This window comes from Cyclopterus lumpus, chromosome 15 (genome assembly GCF_009769545.1).
Source record: "Cyclopterus lumpus isolate fCycLum1 chromosome 15, fCycLum1.pri, whole genome shotgun sequence".
Classification (NCBI taxonomy): domain Eukaryota; kingdom Metazoa; phylum Chordata; class Actinopteri; order Perciformes; family Cyclopteridae; genus Cyclopterus; species Cyclopterus lumpus.
This window is the reverse complement of record NC_046980.1, coordinates 14,494,467-14,513,101: the sequence shown is the minus strand read 5'-3', so window position 1 is coordinate 14,513,101 and position 18,635 is coordinate 14,494,467. Positions and strand designations below refer to the sequence as shown.

Below are 18,635 nucleotides of genomic sequence, written 5' to 3'. Positions count from 1 at the left end.
TGATTACATGACCATAAGCTCAAGAAACATCAGACGCTTCCACCCATCAGGAAACTGTTTCATTGTAACAGTATCTCCTCAAGAGAGCCTTTGTTTTGACAGCAGTCCATCTGCTAGGGAGAAGGCGGCTGCGGTGTATGTTTGTTGCTATCAGCAGGATTGAGATACAAGCTTCTTGAGGCTCACCAGGGTGGTCAATCTCCTGGTTCTATCTGCAAAGAATGGGGAGAGGGGAGCATCGGGGGATCAGCTCAGCTCAGTTCACTGATCTGCACAGGAAACACAGAGCATGGGAACCCACCAGGGAGCCCCAAACTAGTCCCTGCCGTGGAAACCTGCTGGTAAAGCCCGAATCAAGAGAAAACATACAAGATCTTTCAGGTTTTACAGACACTTCAGGAGGTGCATTTGAGATGCAATTCTGCCTTTTTGTGGCTTTAAAACGCTGCCAGAAAAGGTTACAAACAGAATAGCAATGATCAAAGTGATCGCTAAGATTGTCTCTATCTAGTTCAATACCAGTCTGACATTGAAAAAACAGAGCGAGAATCCATCAGCTGATCAGTCCAGTGAGCAAGGTACTGTGTGCACGGTTATCTCATGAAGAGGGATCAATATCGCAAAGTTGAGGCAATGATGACCATAGTTAAATATTGACTGAGGATTTCAAAAGTGTTACCTCAGTCTTTCATGACCATATCTTCCCACAGAAAGAGAGAGAGATAGAGAGAGAGAGAAAGAAAGAGAGAAATAAAGAGAGAAAGACAATGACTTCTCAACCTGTCTGATGAATAAATATTGTGTTGTACTTCACCAGTGACATTACTGTGCATTATTGTTTGCTACTGTTCAGCACATTGTCAGACATCAGACCAACACTGGTGGAAGAATATTTAGATTCAGGATGTTTAAAATATGCAAGTACTTATTATGCAGGACTTTAATATTGTATTTGGTCCAGATGGAACTGATTTTAGCAGCTTTATATATCAGGTTGTTGAATGCAAGACAATCCGTTGTACATGACTTGTCACTATAGCTGTGAAATTAATGTAGTCAATACTGCTAGTAGCGCAACATTGTACTTAAGTACTATAACTGAGTGAATTTAAAATGTCGACATAGATCATGTTCATAATGTATTATGTAGAATGGCCACTTTCAGAGTTTGTATACTGTTTATATTATATATTATATAATTTGTATTAGTATTATAATGATAATTATTCTAATAATAATAGTTATGAAGTTAATCATGTGTTTTGGGTTAATTAATTTCCTGGGAGAAATGTAGTGTGACAAAAAAGTACAATATTCCCTCTGAAATATAGTGCAGATATATGAAGTATGTTGAATACTCAAGAAAAGTCAAACAAATGTCGGTCAAATGTAGTAATCAAATACTATCTTTGCTTTACAGAATGATAATCATGACTTTAATTGTGCACTTGTGATAGATCAATGGCATTTCTGGCGATCAATTTGCTGGAAGAAGTGCAAAAAAAGCCAGTACAACAGCGCCCTCTCGTGGCCAGGGCTCTTCATTACAGGGCGCGCATGTAGCCACCCAGCACACTAGGTCTCGCTGTCTGCAATCCGGGGCAGTCGACGTGTCGAGCTCTTCCCCTTTCCTGCTGCAGGTGGTGTCGTTTGTTTTCTGGCTGTCAAACTGGTGTGTAAACACTACGGAGCAGAGCCGGAGAGGAGCTGCTGCGGGACAGCGCGGAGCCCCCCCAGTTCATGTGAACACGGTGAATGGGAACGCTGGCTCGGTCGTCCCGCTGCTGACTCGGTGGCCCAGCAGGGTGGAACTAAAAGCCCGGAACAAAAAACGGCTTCTTCCATCGAGAGGAGGACGCGCGCGGCTCATCAGCGCCTGTCGGAGAACCATGGCGGCGGCGGCCGTTGCGGAGGCTGATCCGGCGGCGGCGAGCGAAGGCGGCACTGGTTTCACTGGCGTCCAGAACTGGGACTGGGATGAGTCTCAGCTCCGGAAATATTCCTTCCCAACGCAGCCCATTCCCAGACTGTCTCACACGGACCCCAGAGCAGAGATACTGATAAACAACGAGGTAAAGTTGAACCATGACAAGAAGGAAGAGACCTTGTCATATAAGCACCCACACGGGGACCTGCTCCACAGACCAGTGCACGTGCCTCAGTAATGTATGGAGAGGTATTTTAATATTGGGTGGTATAGCCTATAGTATCTTAGTCTGGTGTTGAGTGATGGCTTTCATTGTAAATCATCCCATAAACATGTCTGCAAAGATGCAGCCTATGGTTGCAAATCCCAGTGAAACATAAATTAGAGCGTCTTTAGCGTCTGCACTGGGATTACTGGGAGACTGAATGTTGGTGGACTGGGTTTAAGCCAAATCCTTAGCATTTGATTGGACCGCAATGTAGCGCGATACAGAGCTGCAGACTGCGGCTCCACACACGCACGCACGCACACACATGCACACACGCACACACACATACACATTCACATAAACACACACACATTAATTGATGGTTGTCATGATATTATTGGCTGAAATTAGTCGGTCCCTGCCTACGTGAGCACACGTCACAGTTTGATGGACAAGAAATGATGATGATTGGATTTTGATCCAAAAATACGAAGACAATTTTCTATTTATTTGATTGTTTTTGCGTTCTTTTGAAATAGGTACATAATATGAGCGGGGATGTGATGTCAAAGGGTCGGAAAGTAATTTTTCATTTTAAGAGATAAGTCTATGGAGCTGGAACAATAAGTACATTGACTTAAATGTAGACATATGCCGGTTAAATTGATGACATCTTTTTTCAACCAGACATTAGGGACAATAAAGGATGTCCCAAAGTAAGTTACAAGAGAAATTTGATATCGTTATGGGAATGAAAGCATAATAAAACTGCAAAGCCCGTTGGAATTCAAGTCCAATGATAATTAAATCTGTGATGATTAAATCATGGTGTTTGCATTTGACATCATTGTGTCTCACTCACAGCAGTTTCTTCCTTCTCACCTTTTTGGTGAAACAGCTGTAGGTTTATGTGTAAGCACAATTCCGGTGCTCGGATTGAGCGCTAACCTTTTGTCTGGACGACATCATTACATTTCTGAGTGGTATTTGTTGAAGCTTAGACATCCATAAAGCCGGCGAGCAGGCGTACAATAGGAATACAAACCTCATCCCAGCTCTCTTTATTTAGCCAGTGTCGATGCCAGCTGGAGCCTTTCCCAGGAGGGTTGTACACCTGTTCCTATTAGACAATATGTCGCCTTTTTAGACATCTCCTGAAGGGGCATGTAATCATGCACATGTAGAAGTTCATGACAATGTGTTATCATTTGTTATCATGTCTATTTCAAAAGAAACGGCCATTCACTCCACCCTAAAAGGTTCAGATGAATATAGAAATGAACCGTTGTTGAACGTTTTTACGTTAGTGCTTCTTGAGAAATTGGAAACTTCCAGGAGTTAATTTAAGTGTGTCTCATCCAGATATATATATATATATATATATATATATATATATATATATATATATATATATATATGCAAAATTACACGTTAGAAATAGATTGTGCATTAGAAGAACTGAACCCTTCTCTTCTGTCTTGTGGTTCTTGGTGCTCACAGGAATAGAGATGTCTTCTGTCTTCTCAAATGCAGGTTCTCTATTTCCACTCATGCAGCTCTCAATGTTCAGCTCAATGTTTTATAAGAATAATAACGTTCCTATCAAACTAACCCACGCACCACATTTTAACTCCCGTTTAGAGGTTCAATGTGGCTCAAGTGAGGTGAAAGAAGACGTTTAACTAAACACGTCACATAGGTATCAGAAACGCAACATGAAGAAAAGGCACACTACTCCTCCTTCACACAATCATATTATATAGGTCAATAGGTCAAGTGCAGTGAAAAACTTTTTTACACACTTTCAAACTGGTAGATTATTTGTTTAAGGAAATGAATATTCATTCCAAGTGATTTCAAAAGCATTTTTAAAATATAAATGTCAAGTCCATGCTGGCTCGTTATTAGATAGTTCAATTAAAAAACAACAACAACAACAACAACAACAACAACAACAACAACAACCACAACCAGTTAAAACCGTTTGGGGTGCTGAACCCTGGGTCACATAAGTCATGTTGCTGTAGAACCTGCAAGTCGTATCAGGGCTCAATAATGATGCTAAGATACATCTGTATATCTGTATTATTAAAGACGACCATTATTTAACTCTTCGGCTCTCAGTTTCACTTTCGCCAGAGAGCGATCCGATCCAATGAGAGAGAGAGAGAGAGAGAGAGAGAGAGAGAGAGAGAGAGAGAGAGAGAGAGAGAGAGAGAGAGAGAGAGAGAGAGAGAGAGAGAGAGAGAGAGAGAGAGAGAGAGAGAGAGAGAGAGAGAGAGAGAGAGAGAGAGAGAGAGAGAGAGAGAGAGAGAGAGAGAGAGAGAGAGAGAGAGAGAGAGAGAGAGAGAGAGAGAGAGAGGTGGGGAGCGCGCACAACGCTCTACGTTCAGTTAGTCACGTAGCCCTCGGAGCTCCGTGTGTCCTTTGCCATAAACTGCACTGTGTGTTGGGATTTATGTTCCCTTTTTCATAGAAGATTATGGAAGACATGCATTAGTTGGAAAAACACAGACGCAATCAAGATGATGTATAGTAATGCAAAAAAAAAGTGAATAATAGAAATGTATAATAATTCACCTATTTTATAAACAGGAGTGATATTTGATCAAGTTAAACTATTAATTGCAGTTATATGCAACTACTTTAGATTAAGAAAAAAAAATGCTTATATAGTATAAGCATGATGTAGATGTAGTATAGATAACGGTGAAGTAACCCTTTTAGTCTTGCAGTGATTATCCCATTATATCGAGATGTGCTTGTTTTTGTAAGTGTATAGGCTCGTTCTAATGAATAAATATCAGTTTTTGTAATGTGACTGTATTGAATTGTTCTTCATCTGTTTTCAGGAACCTGTGGTTTTAACAGGCACAAACCTTGTGTATCCAGCTCTTAAATGGGACATTGCATACCTCCAGGAGAACATTGGGAATGGAGACTTCTCTGTTTACACTGCACAAAAGCACAAATTCCTCTACTATGATGAGAAGAAAATGGCTAATTTTGAGAACTTTGTCCCCAAGTCACAACGAATGGAAATGAAATTCTCTGAATTTGTGGATAAAATGCATATAACGCAAGAAATGGGAGGAGAGGAGAGGTAAGATGTATTCATAAAGATATTTTAGTTAATTGGAACAGGAATATGATGTAAGCTATGTTTATGTTAACCCTGTCTGGGCTGATGCTCAATCTAAACAAAATCCTCTATTTGAAGCTTAAACAGTCTGCAGGTGTCTTTGACAGTGAAGGGAGCTTTCTCTCATGACATGTTATTGTGTGCAGGAAGAAGGAGCAAATGACTAAGCATTTACACAGGAAGAAGCATATTACTGTGACCTGACTTGACCTGGCAGCACGCACACACACTCACACACACACACACACACACACACACACACACACACACACACTAACACACGCACACACACTCACACACACACACACACACTAACACACGCACACACACTAACACACACACACACACACACACACACACACTAACACACACACTAACACACACAAACAAACACAAACACAAACACACACACACAAACACTGATCATTTACTAAAGTGAAGTCACTGTTTGACTCGCTGACACTCACGGCGGCTCTAATCTCTTTGGATTTTGCTGTCCACTTCCTTCAATGTCACATTGTTCCTTATGGTGTAAAGGAGTTGCAAAAAAGCTTAAAACCTTGAAGACACATTTATAGCAAAACTGATGTTTCAGGCCTCAGAGTAAAGCAAGGTGGCTTATACATGTTGCATGTCTCTTTTCTCATGCATTTCAAGGGTATATCTGCAGCAGACCCTGAATGACACAGTAGGAAAGAAGATTGTTGTTGACTTCCTCGGTTTCAACTGGAACTGGATCAACAAGCAGCAAGCCAAGAGGAACTGGGGACAACTGACATCCAACCTGCTGCTGATCGGCATGGAGGGTAAGGGCCCTCTCACTGATGTTATCCACCGTGAAAGGAATGCAGTTTCACAGTTTCTGCTGTATAATGTTGTCCTAAATGTTTTTCACACTTCACGTCTTCTGTAAATCATCCGTCACCACAGGCAACGTGACACCAGCACATTACGACGAGCAGCAGAACTTCTTTGCACAAATTAAAGGACATAAGAGATGCATCCTCTTTCCTCCAGACCAGTTTGAGTGTCTCTATCCATATCCTGTGCACCACCCCTGTGACCGACAGAGCCAAGTAAGCCACAGATATGTAATCCAAGTAGGGTTATAAATAATATGAACGTATAACGTAGCAGATTTGTGATTCAGGTCTGTTATTTTCATCTGTAGTGGTAGAGATAATTGACATTAAAGCTCTCGGAGGGAGACATTATGCAATGATGTCTACACATTGTCTACACATTTTAAATGACTGGAAGGAACCTTTAACTTGTCATGAAAAGGTCTCAATTGAATACTGATGCATCTATGACTTGCATAATTAAATGAGATCAGCGAGAAGAGTGTTCATTTCTATTTAGTTATTCTTAATGGTGCCACCGGGTCAGATTCCTTGCAAAATCGGACAAAGTCATGCAGGTTCACCAGAAACTTCAGCGGGTCCTCCAGCAGCAACCAGCCCACCGCGCACCTTAACCAGATCCAGCTTAGCTGCCGCCTTTGACTGGCAGTCCAAAGCTCCGGCAGGAGGAAGAGAGCTCACCACTCGGCAGAAGCGTCTCCTCCTCCGGCCGAGAGCAGAGCTTTGCCTCGCTGCTTTGCCGATTCCGCCTGGGACTAAACACAGAGCTCTCTGAGGCAGATTTGTGATTTTGGACTGTAGACAATAAATTGAATGGAATTTAATTAAACGCAGAGAGCACGCTGCTGGAGGCCCAGGCAGGAGTAGACTGTCAGACCCCGAGTGCAGTGAGACGTTTTCTTCAGGGAATCTGGTACTTGAAACCATTGTCGACCACAGCACCGCCAAAATCAACACAGAATGAAAGTTTCTTGGAGTAACTTTATTTAAAGTTATTATTTGTTAAGATGACTTAAAATAAGGACATACACAAAAACGGGAAAACACTGGCACATTATTCTGAATGTACTTACTTATTTTAAAACAAATGTCAGAATAGTCGGATGGAATACATGTCTTTTACATTTAATAAAGTTGGATGCACGAGGTTCAGTATGTTCATGTTTTGTAATTAATCCTTATTTTTCTTTTATAGGTTGATTTTGATAACCCTGATTATGAGAAGTTTCCCAATTTTAAAAATATTGTTGGTTATGAGGCTGTTGTCGGCCCAGGAGATGTGCTCTACATCCCGATGTATTGGTAAGAAGTACTTCTGTTATTACTTATGGAGCAAAATTATCTCCACCCCCAAATGACTTGATTATCTCCAGAGCATTGAGTTTCCTGGATGCATTTCAGGATGATATTCTATGATTTAACTGCTGTTAGAAAATGATCCGACAATGTGTTTCCTTTATGAGAGTTTACTGTGCCTTATTGTTCGGCCCATATTTGATAGACAACAGATAATACAGTTGTAATTTTTCTCATACATTTTAATGTATTGAATCCAATAATTCACAGTTAGTGCAGGACATTGGTGTTATTTTATAAACTACTCTTAACTGCTAATAACTGCTTTGACAGCCAGAGTGTATTAATATGTGTCTTCTTTCCTTAGGTGGCATCACATTGAATCACTGTTAAACGGTGGAGTGACAATCACTGTAAACTTCTGGTACAAAGTATGCATATTTGTTATTTTTACATTATTGTCACATTTGTGTTGCCTTGCCACTTCATGTTTCTTCATGTCCACTAACCTTTTTCTTTGACTCATTTGATCAGGGTGCCTCCACACCTAAGAAGATAGAGTACCCGCTGCGAGCTCATCAGAAAGTGGCCATCATGAGAAATATTGAGAAAATGCTGGGAGAAGCACTCGGAGACCCACATGAGGTAAAATCATTTCCTTTTATATCCTCTTCCCAATACAAACTCGTTCCTAGTATCAGTTGCATAAGTCACACATGAATGTCACACTGCCACTTTCTAGAACATCAAATCAGATCGACATTTAGGTCACCTGTTACATGAAATCCCCGGGGCATGCTGACCCTTCCAGCAACCCAATTACTGTGAATATTTATGGCGTACCTGATTTAGGAAAGATAAATGCAGACTGGGACGATGAGTAAAAAAAAAAAAAAAAAAAGTAGTATGTCTGACACTGAAGTAGCTTATACTAACCAAAAGTCCCTTTGTGTTTCTGGAGGTTGGACCTTTACTGAAAACCATGATCAAGGGGCGATATGAGCAGGATCTCAGTTAGAGCTCGGCTCCTAAAACTGTTCATCAGACTGCTTTGGGAACTGTTCGTCGTGTGAAAGTGAGACTGCTGCGTGCGCATAGTGCACATTCTGATGCATCACTTTATGGCAATGAGCGGCCATATTGAAACCATTCTGCTTCAGTCGTCTCCAAGTGCCATGGTCGTTGCCAATACATCCATCAGAGAAGAAACATCTGACTAACTCATGGGAATCTGCTGCTTGAAGAAGTGTTTTTTTTCTTCTTTTTCTTTTGTCTTTGAGAAGAAGGCCTGATTTGTCTTTCATCCAGATGTATTTATGTGAATTAGTGTTCTCTCGACACAATTCAAGCTAATAGGTAGTTGGGTGCATTTGCTCACCCAGTTGAAGTTGTCTGAGATCGCTACCTTTTGGAATAACTACAACATTTTGACCACTAATGGATGAGTTAAGGGGTATTATAGACACAGTACACATCATTTAAATACAGACCATTTCTTATACACATGTAATAATAACACAGCTGTGTGTGGAGTGATCATATTGTATTCTCCGTCTTTATCACAAAGACAGCTTTAAAACTGACGTGGTGCATACCTTGAAAGACGACAGGTCTTTTAAGTGTCTTTAATATATTTATCCACGTAATCTGCTTCATCTCCACGCCTACCTCCATGGTTTTAGGGAGTGATCAGCAAGAGTGTTCTGTTGCAAAGAGGAAAGTATAGGGTCGGTATTAAATACAGAAGTACAGTGATTCAAAACTGCAATTAAATATGATCAAAAATATGTGTGGGAGCTCATATTCAGCTGAAGGAACATGTGACTGCTTGCAGCTAAATTGTTGTAACTGAGTAATGCTGCTTTGTTTATTTATGCTCTTGTTTGTTTGATATTTTTCGACTTTACTGAATATGCTATTGTGCTTTCCAGTAAAAGGTGAAGGGGCACTGGAAATAAATCATATTCTACCATCTTAGTTGCATACACAGTTAAATAAATAAAACAAAATAAAGTATGTCACTGTTTTGGGAAACTGAAAAGAGAAATAAGTTGTGACGTATTTTTTGATGGTAAAAAATGTAAAAGGGATTAATGTTGACAGCTTCAATGATAGATTTATGTTAAATCAACAGACTGAAGTAGCAGGGCCATCTTATGGGATGTAGCTTATGTACCATCTAGCTGTCATGTTGTACAATGTTCCACATTAAATACAACCATTCAATATGCTGTATTAAATGCAGCAGATCTGAGATGAAATGACACTGCAATGTGTACAAAAGATGATTCCAGATGGAAAAAGTTGCTATTTGGATTAAAAATCCCCTTATTTTCCCTTATATTCAGCCATATTCTGAAGACCTTAAAGTGAGAGCCACTTGAAAGATGACTGTCTCTGGGCACGTTCAAAGTGCTCTTCAGAACGGTTGTAAAAATGGATATTAAACAAACAGGGAGGATCATTTCACATGTTGTACTGTATGTGCCAAACAATATACAGATCTGTAGATGGGCATCTCCATATTCAGACAGCTTTGTTTGCATGTGTTATTGGATAAATTAAGTGCAGGAATATCCAAGCACTTAATTCACCTGGAATGTACAGGTCTTCAGGGTTTGTTATGATACAGTTTTATGCATATCTATTTCCACGATGGAACAAATACACTTCCTCTGTAGAAATAATTTACCGGATGTTTCAACCCCCTCTCCTATTGATTGGTCAACCATGTTTACTGCACGTCTGTGCCTCGCTTAACAATGGCATGGCACGAAATGCTGCAATGAGTTGATTTTTATATTTTTATTTTATTGTCAAAATGTTGGTTTTCACTCTGGCCTTAAACAGCTTTAAATATGGGATTGAGTCATAGAAATAGAGGCATGTTTTTATGGATGGATGCCTGTCTTTTGTTTTGCACATACATTTTGTGCTCTCCTTTATCGTCCGATTAAAGTTTGTTTGCAAAGTTCTACAGTGCTGAGTTCTGTGATGATTTCTTATCAAGTTATGGAATACAATAATTGTTGCTTTTGAATTAGTATATTTAGTAACATGAGTGAACAATTCAAAGGATACAAATATCAGTGATCTACAAAAATGTGTATTTATTGACAACAAATTGTGCGTCAGCGGTTTCTCAAAGCACAAAACTAAATCTAGTAATTAAAGACAACATTGATGCTGATAATCAGTAACATCTTTTCAACAGATGATTGGGTTACACTTACACTCTAAAAAAAAACTAGGTTACCACTAATCAAAAACAATTGCTTGTAGTTTCTAAAAATGGATGCAAAGAAGAACACAAATTAACGACAGTCTATATTTGTTGGAAAAAAAACCCTTACCAACACATTCATCAGAATATACAATAAACAAGAATCAAATAATCCAATCATAATAAAAAAAATCCACAACGAACAATTACAAGCGAAGCAAAATTCAAAACACAAATGTGGTGAACGGACCACTTAGTAAACATTTGGACAAACAGACCCTGAGAGCACACACCGGCCCTCTTCACAATAAATACCGGTACATGATCGGAGACTTTGAAAATCTAAACATCTATATCAAAAATAATGTAAAGCTGTTGGAATGAACTTGAAAAACAGGTCCTCCCGCAGCATTTAGGGGGAAACCACAAGTCATCCACTTTATTATGCCAAATCAATGGGTGCTGTAATAGTAGGTTCTCTTGAGAATTGGATTTGTTGTGCTGGAAAATGTATTATCAATTAATGTATTGATGGTTAAAAGGGTTTAAAAGAGCTTAGTTGTGTGACTGACAACAAGATGTCCCAGGTTACAGACACAAGCTCACACATCTCACTTAGCCAAGGTTGTCATGTTTCATTTTTATAATGTTGTTCTTCATTTTAGAAATTCAAGAAAACATGTTCTAGTGTAACACTTTGCATATTATCACACACATTTCCTTTATATTCAGGGTGTGATAGGAGAGGATGAAAACCAATCAGGCCTGTTGCCTTCCTCTTGTGGACTGAATTGCTCGCAGCATATTTACTTGCTCGGAGGACAGTTCAAGGTTGTGCTAATCTGCCTCAAAAGCAGAGAACCTCCTTCACTATCAAAAGTTATCATGAAAATGTTGCTCAAATCTGGAACAGATTGAGAGAAAAAACAAAAACATTTCCTTTGTCCAGATAACTACGCTAAGCTGCTTCGTGCAGAACATACTCTTTCATCAACATTCAGGACTGTACACACGATAGTCGAGTCTTTGTAAGTAAACAATACTATAGTGGATCATGAGTACTATAACTTAGACCACATCCAACACATCAAACTCTCTGGAGCTACTCGCTGTACAAATGTTCATTAAAAAAAAAAATAATACTTATTTCCGAAATTTTCATTCGAAAACCATTTTATAGCACAACACACTTTCCAAATCACAAGGCTTGATCACACATGTTCACAGCACTGCATGATGTAAAAATAATTTGGCTTCAAAAACTTTATGTACATAAAAAAGCAGTTGAGACTTGCAATGTCCAGAAGAAACTCTACAGCACCACAATAACTTATTTACAGAAAGACCATAGATTCATCTCTATATCTTCATGTCATGATTATGAATCTATAGTGTCTATTGGAAGTTAAAATAAATATAAAATAACAAAATGAAGAGATTAAAAAAATGACAATAATGTTAGTTTAACATCAGACCTGCTGAGATGGCAAAAAGTAGATAGTTAGGCTGTTACACAAACGAGAAGACAAGTTACAACAACCTCACCAAAATGTCAAAAGCTCCTCAAGTAACTGAAACAATAATCAAATGTTTTAACCGAGGCATAAAATGGTAACATAATTTGAAAATAAGCCACTGATACACTAATAAATATGTTCCTTTACTTGGAAAAACTATATTCCAAATTAACTTTAAAAAAAGTGTAAACAATATTGTCAGTAGTTGCGTTTACACTTTTGTGCTCGTCATCAATGGAATCGATACTTTCGTGAAGGCTTGAGGTTGACATACGTCTTCTTCATGTCCTCTGCTTCGTCTTTCTTCACGAGCTGATATCGCTCTCCTTTTGTGGTTACCACCTGGTTACTGTGGTACCGAACAAGCTTCTTTGGGGGCTGTAAAGGTCACACCAGAATGCAAGTTGTATTGCATGGAACAGATAGGATGCATAGATTCTGTATGATAGAGTTACATTGTTTATAGAGAGTATAACTTACATCCTTGGGGGCGACAGGCCGGTGGGTTTTCTTATCTTCATCCTGATCTACCAGCATGTATCTTTGGAGATGAAACAGTCATAAACAGAGAGACAAAGAAGTGAGGCCAGCTCTGCCCGACGCAGGATAATAGCAACCATACTCACTTCTCAAGGATGCTCTCTTTAAGTTTCTGGTCTGCTCGTGGGGTAATACTCTTTCCATGGTTTACCTGAGGCAACAGGACACCATCAAATCAGACTGCTAACACACACAAGGTGACATACACACACAGTCTGTACACAGTGGCGTAAAAGAGGCTTACATTATGAGGAGTGGGGCTGAGTTGGACGTCACCCTCCAGGATAAGGCGCACAGCCTCCTCCATGTCTCCTTTGGCAATAGACAGGGCGCTGCGAGCCTCAGACAGACTACACTTGGGAAACATCTCTAGCAGGTGCTGCTCCTGGGACTCCCACTCAGACACTGGTAGCTGGACATACACACACGTATGTTAGCTCACACGTTGACGAATTTATAGTATAAATATCAGCAGTAGGACACAATGAGAACATTTTCATTTATGCTTCAAGAAAGGGAAAACAATGTGCTGATGTATGCTGCAATGATTACCTTGGCAGTGGCGCCCTCTGTCTGTGGTTTAAGGCACAGCGTTTCTCCTGGTGGCGGCTCAGTGGGCAGGGTGGTGAGTTTCAGTGATTTCTCTTCTGTCCTTGCCTTCAGCTTCAATTTTTCTTCATCAGGTCAAAAGGAAACACATCAGCACACTGTCGTATACATGTTAAGCTGCTCATCTACGTCTAAATGGGTGGCACTGCCCAACAAAAGTTTGTTTTTGGCGACTCATTTGGTAACATGACAGAATAAACCATTTGGAAAGGGCAGGACTCCCACAGTCTGCATGCATTAGACATAACAATCATTTAAAAAGCACTACCTGAGGTCCGAGCGCTGGCTAGTTTTGAAGCCAGATTGAACATCATGTCACAGACCTTGACACTGCAAAATGAAATGTTTTTTTGTGTGTGACAACAACAAATGACAGTACAATCAGAACAGTTGAAACCAGAGAAGAATAAGTCTGTCTGTTTACCTGTCGATTTCGGCAAAGCCAGGTATGTAAGCTTCCAACATCTCTACAAAGTCCTCAACGTCAAAGTTCTCCTCAGCACTCATCTGGGAGCCGAGGTCCTCCAGGACTCCGGTGATGTATGACAGGAGAACATCGTCCAGTGTGCTGCGTTGATGGAGAAGAAGAAGAAGAGGTTAACGACTAAGTGAGCGGAGCTTCTATGCCAGGATGCAACACATGTGTGTGTGTGTGTGAGAGAGAGAGAGAGAGAGAGAGAGAGAGAGAGAGAGAGAGAGAGAGAGAGAGAGAGAGAGAGAGAGAGAGAGAGAGAGAGAGAGAGAGAGAGAGAGAGAGAGATATCATTTAGCTACCTGAGATCAGCATCCGGAATGTAAGCCTGAATAAATTCATGCAGCGCGCTGTGGATGATTTTGTGGAGGTCCATTGCGTCCGACTGCTGCTGCGGAGGAGGAGATGCAGAGTAGTTAACCTAGCGGCTGGGTTTGAGCTAGCTAGCTAAGTTGTCATATATCTCACGCAGCCAGTTATTCCCGTCATGCTGTATCGACGTTGTCACTGCTCGCTAACCTTCCTCTCTTTCTAAGAGAAGTAGCGGTGGGTTGTTAGCGCACGAGCTCGAGGGGGCACCTGTTCGCTAACGGCCACCGCGAGCTAGCGAGCTAGCTAGCGAGCTAACGCTGCGGGTTGAACCTCTCGGGTTTAAGTGAGAGCGACTTTTAATGGAGTTGAACTTACTGTGACAACTATTGCGGGGACATGAAGCTCTCTGCTCCCCCAGCTGCGTCAGGGGCTGCTGGTCAGTGTGCAGCGGTATCCGCGCTACTTGTTAGCCCGCACGATTCAAAACATTGACACGTCATTTCCTCTCATTGTACGCAGCCTCGTGAAAGCAGATGTTGTTCTATTCACTGTCTTGCATGAATACCTGCATAGTTCCTATAGGACCTATTCACACCTGGAACAAACTCCGGAGGGACGTTTTGTGTAGTTGCTGATCAACAACTTTTTAAATATTGATTCATATTTTGATTATTTTATAGACCAAACAACACATTTATTAATCTAGACAATAGCTAGCAGATTAATTGAATATTCAATTAATTGTGACTTGCTGTCCTTTTAAATGAAGACTATAGGCATGAGCTTGAGAACCATTTTCTCATTGCCGTTTTCCCTTGTTTTCTAACATACTTCCATTAAAATTATTCTAACTACAAGTATTTGAAATACTGCTTATTGTATGGTTAACACTTAAAAGTTAGCTATTTTTTAAAACAGTGTTTCATATGTCACAACATTGTTTACAATATATTTTAAGCAGTGCTGGGTGATATTGAGAAACCAAATATCACAATATTTTAGACACAATATTTAGATATTGCAGCAATATTATACGGTTGTCTATTGGTGGTTTTATACAATATTTACACAATACAATTTTCAACAAATCATCAGTAATGTGGATATTCAATTCAATTCAGTTTATTTTGTATAGCCCAATATCACAAATTACAAATTTGCCTCAGAGGGCTTTACAATCTGTACACATACGACATCCCTGTCCCAGGACCTCACATCGGATCAGGAAAAACTCCCCAAAAATAACCTTTCACAGGGAAAAAAGGGAAGACACCTTCAGGAGAGCAACAGAGGAGGATCCCTCTCCCTGGATATAATATAACTAAGTGGGTAAAGGCAAATAATATATCTGGTACATTTAGAAAATGTAACTGTAAAGTAGCATTTAAAACCAGGAAAAGACAACACGTAAATATCATGATATTATATGCTAAAAAAAATTGAAAACAATATCTAGTCATTTTTGATAATATTGACACGTTGCTCAGCCCTAGTTTTAAGGCAACAACAAAAAAGCTGTAAACCCATTTCTTATGTTTTGGTAATGATCATGACCCAAGAAGGGACCTCTGCATATATGATTCAATGATACATTTGACTGCAGCTCAAGAAAACTGCATCAGAAACACATACGCTACTAATGGCTCTAATATGTGGTGTCCAACAGACATTAAACCTAGGCTTTTACAGCTAACATGCTAAATCTAGATTCTTTCCTCAATAAATGTGACCCACAGACTTACTGTCGGAACATCGGTCTAGCCTGCATTAGGCCAGAACACATTCTACTCTCACTTGGACATTATCTCATATCTTTTGCTAGAGCCATACATAGTTGATGATCAAGGTGTTATCTGAGGCAACATCAATGATGTCATCAGATCCTGCTCTCGGTTACCTCCGCTTGTGTGTATTATAGCAGATATGTACCTGTGAATCATTAATGCACAATTGTTTCCCTACGTCCTTGGCAGTATCTCTCGCCGGCTGTAGTATTTCATGGGGGAAATATGGTACACGCTGCTGATAAAACAAGCAAGAACAATTCCCAACTTGGCTGAACTCTGTTTGAACTCTGAGCTCATGGCTAGACTGGTATCACAGGAGAGCGTGTTAAACCTGCAGCAAAGGAGAGCATCTCGGCTTTCTCTGACATTGAGAGAAACCTGCAAACTACATAACACTCACTAACGTTTAGATGCAATACTCAGAAGCATCAATATACTGTAATAATATGTTCACACTTGTATTACAATCCTTCAGACTTTAGCTTCAGCCAACATTTGCTTTACACTTTTACATACAAAGCCAATTCTTAACTGTTCTGTCACATTTAGCCCCAATCAATAATTAATGATCCAAAAGCCACCCTGGTTCCTGTATATTCATGTTTTTGAGTTCAGTGGTAAATATTAACTCATGCTGACAGACCTACCAACGTTTCTTCTTTTTAAAGTCAAAGGTTTCCCAAACACAAGGTGGCAGCATTGAGTTATTGGTGACAGCAGGACCACCACGTCTCCCAGAGAAGGTTTGCTCTGGACTCCAGTAGAAACCAAACTAAAGAGATTTACTGCGAATATCAGATCCACAATAGTTCATATAGCATCTCTTGTGGATGAAAGACTGACTGAAATTTTGAAAACAGCCTTTTTCAATCTGTGACACACCTCTGAACCTTAAAACACAAAGGTTGTGAGGGGAGTTCACCCATACAGAAGCAACATTATTGAGCATGAATTTGGTCGGCTGCCATTATCTGATGTGTTTGTATAAGTAGGTGTTCATTTTGCCTGTCAATCCTATCAGATTACAACATGTTGTTAATGTTTGGTCATTCTCTATGATTTCTCATTGTCTTTTAGAGCCGGGACTCCGCATCTTTGCATGCTGTGGTTAAGCAGTCCGTGAGTGAAAGAGGAAGACATGCATGCATTTACTGACTTATCCAATTCAGCAACACATTGCAAAATAGGTTTTAATTCTCTAAGATGAATATGAATGAAGGTGAATTTAGGCTCACTTAAAAGATAGATGCACTTAATGATAAAGGTGAATGTCTTCTTTTGGTTGGTTTGTCCTGGTCACACATCCTCAAACTGTATTACTTGAAACAAACATTCTGAGAGACGCCCGGGCATTCAGCTGTATAATCATTGTATAACATATAAACACGCACAATAAGTCAAATCAATGTATACAAATGTCATATACCTTCAATAATAACAAGGCACGTATTGCACTTTTAGCCTCAAGCAATGTTAATAATATGAATTGCCTTTTTAGGGAGGCACAAACAAGTGGAATGTTTGAGTGAAAACGTTGTGACAGAACATCCTTGTGAGTGTTTTGTACATTTGTGTGACAGTAAAATAGATACATACATACATACATTCTTATAAAATGTATTTCATGTTATTTTGAAATGGACAGCTTTAGTTTGTCCAAAGCACATATATATGAGGGCAAACTAATTTGGAAGTGAATGCATTTCTTCTGTTTTTTTGGCATAAGAACAAGACTGTTCTACAAATGTCTCAGAGGTATTTGATTCAAGCATGGAAGAAAACATAAAATAATGTATAAACGCATTACACATTGATAAGTAAGTGGAGGACAAACCTTAATATGTACTAATGGTATGTTTACTCATTTCTGTTCCTATATGCCAGGGTACAATCAAGCATGTCATGCAACAATGTCGAGGCAGGGCACATAATGTGGATATTGTACTGGTGGCACAGATTTCCATTTTCACACAGACAATGGGGACTGGGGGTTGGCTTGGGGGATGTCTGAGTGAAAAAAAGAAAAAAAGATCACAATTCTCATCAGAGTCACCAAAACACTGAATGATTTACTGCCAAATTAATTACCCTTTACCCAACTTTAGACAATAATGCTTGGAGCTGTCTGTCGGAACAGTATTATTCTGTTAGCGTTCGATTTGCAGTTCAGCCAGAGTGACTTCATATTTAGATTTTATTGTATTTTCTTAGTGAATTTGTAGCAACAATAGAAAGGCAGAGAATTATCTGATCATTTCAGTTGAATTACCTGAGATAGGATCCACACATTATTTTGAAAGATAATTTGTTAAACATTTTAAACACTTAACATATCTTTTCTAAAGAATTACAAAAGGTGCATTTACAGAGTGAATTCAAGCACAGTACCGTTTAATTAATTTAAACTTTTACAATATAAGGCCTCCTTTACAATCATAACCCATCTTCAAATCAAATCTAAGACTCACTGATCATTTCACCTCTCTGCTTGGGCTTGAAGGTCGTGTGATTCAAAGCGTTATTGTCTCGATTAGTACAGTACAGTTAATACTGTATTAAAACATTAGTGAAATCAAAGTTGGCATGTTGTTAATTAAAATTGACCCGTATACCGTTTAATTTATAAGAGCTGCAGGTTAGAGACTTGAAGGGACTTGGTGCATGGGCATGAGATGAGCTGGCTGGTTGTCCGGGGGCGCGGCTGACCTGATCCAGATCCGGGCCACCTGTGTCGGCTAG

The 18,635-nt window shown here is 39.7% G+C and overlaps 2 protein-coding genes across 3 annotated transcripts; one reads left to right on the top strand and one right to left on the bottom strand.

Moving 5' to 3' along the window:
- The first annotated feature begins 1,644 nt into the window (after positions 1-1,644).
- hif1an (hypoxia inducible factor 1 subunit alpha inhibitor) lies at positions 1,645-10,415 on the top strand. Its single transcript, XM_034551902.1, has 8 exons — positions 1,645-2,072; positions 4,988-5,238; positions 5,935-6,083; positions 6,208-6,353; positions 7,336-7,442; positions 7,804-7,867; positions 7,971-8,081; positions 8,398-10,415. Exons 1-8 carry the CDS (start codon positions 1,890-1,892, stop codon positions 8,452-8,454), a joined length of 1,068 nt encoding a protein of 355 aa, XP_034407793.1. The 5' UTR covers positions 1,645-1,889; the 3' UTR covers positions 8,455-10,415.
- A 109-nt stretch (positions 10,416-10,524) lies between these two features.
- cuedc2 (CUE domain containing 2) lies at positions 10,525-14,627 on the bottom strand. Of its 2 annotated transcripts, none has more exons than XM_034551905.1 (9): positions 14,485-14,627; positions 14,100-14,188; positions 13,750-13,893; positions 13,594-13,655; positions 13,269-13,390; positions 12,961-13,128; positions 12,803-12,867; positions 12,657-12,717; positions 10,525-12,554 (listed from the first exon to the last, which is right to left on the bottom strand). In XM_034551905.1, exons 2-9 carry the CDS (start codon positions 14,171-14,173, stop codon positions 12,408-12,410), a joined length of 843 nt encoding a protein of 280 aa, XP_034407796.1. In that variant the 5' UTR covers positions 14,174-14,188; positions 14,485-14,627; the 3' UTR covers positions 10,525-12,407. The 2 variants fall into 2 exon arrangements, with proteins under 2 accessions (XP_034407796.1, XP_034407795.1); XM_034551904.1 differs by having other exon boundaries at positions 14,100-14,185.
- Positions 14,628-18,635: the final 4,008 nt, after the last annotated feature.

What these genes read in the sequence shown, in the direction of transcription:
- cuedc2 (XM_034551905.1), bottom strand. Translation starts at nt 14,173, where the DNA reads ATGGACCTCCACAAAATCATCCACAGCGCGCTGCATGAATTTATTCAG. An exon ending in AGCCAGCGCTCGGACCTCAG is followed by an intron (nt 13,391 to 13,593) that starts GTAGTGCTTTTT and finishes GACCTGATGAAG; the next exon opens with AAAAATTGAAGCTGAAGGCA. An exon ending in CAGAGGGCGCCACTGCCAAG is followed by an intron (nt 13,129 to 13,268) that starts GTAATCATTGCA and finishes GTGTATGTCCAG; the next exon opens with CTACCAGTGTCTGAGTGGGA.
- hif1an (XM_034551902.1), top strand. Translation starts at nt 1,890, where the DNA reads ATGGCGGCGGCGGCCGTTGCGGAGGCTGATCCGGCGGCGGCGAGCGAA. An exon ending in GCTGCTGATCGGCATGGAGG is followed by an intron (nt 6,084 to 6,207) that starts GTAAGGGCCCTC and finishes CCGTCACCACAG; the next exon opens with GCAACGTGACACCAGCACAT. An exon ending in CCTGTGACCGACAGAGCCAA is followed by an intron (nt 6,354 to 7,335) that starts GTAAGCCACAGA and finishes TTTCTTTTATAG; the next exon opens with GTTGATTTTGATAACCCTGA.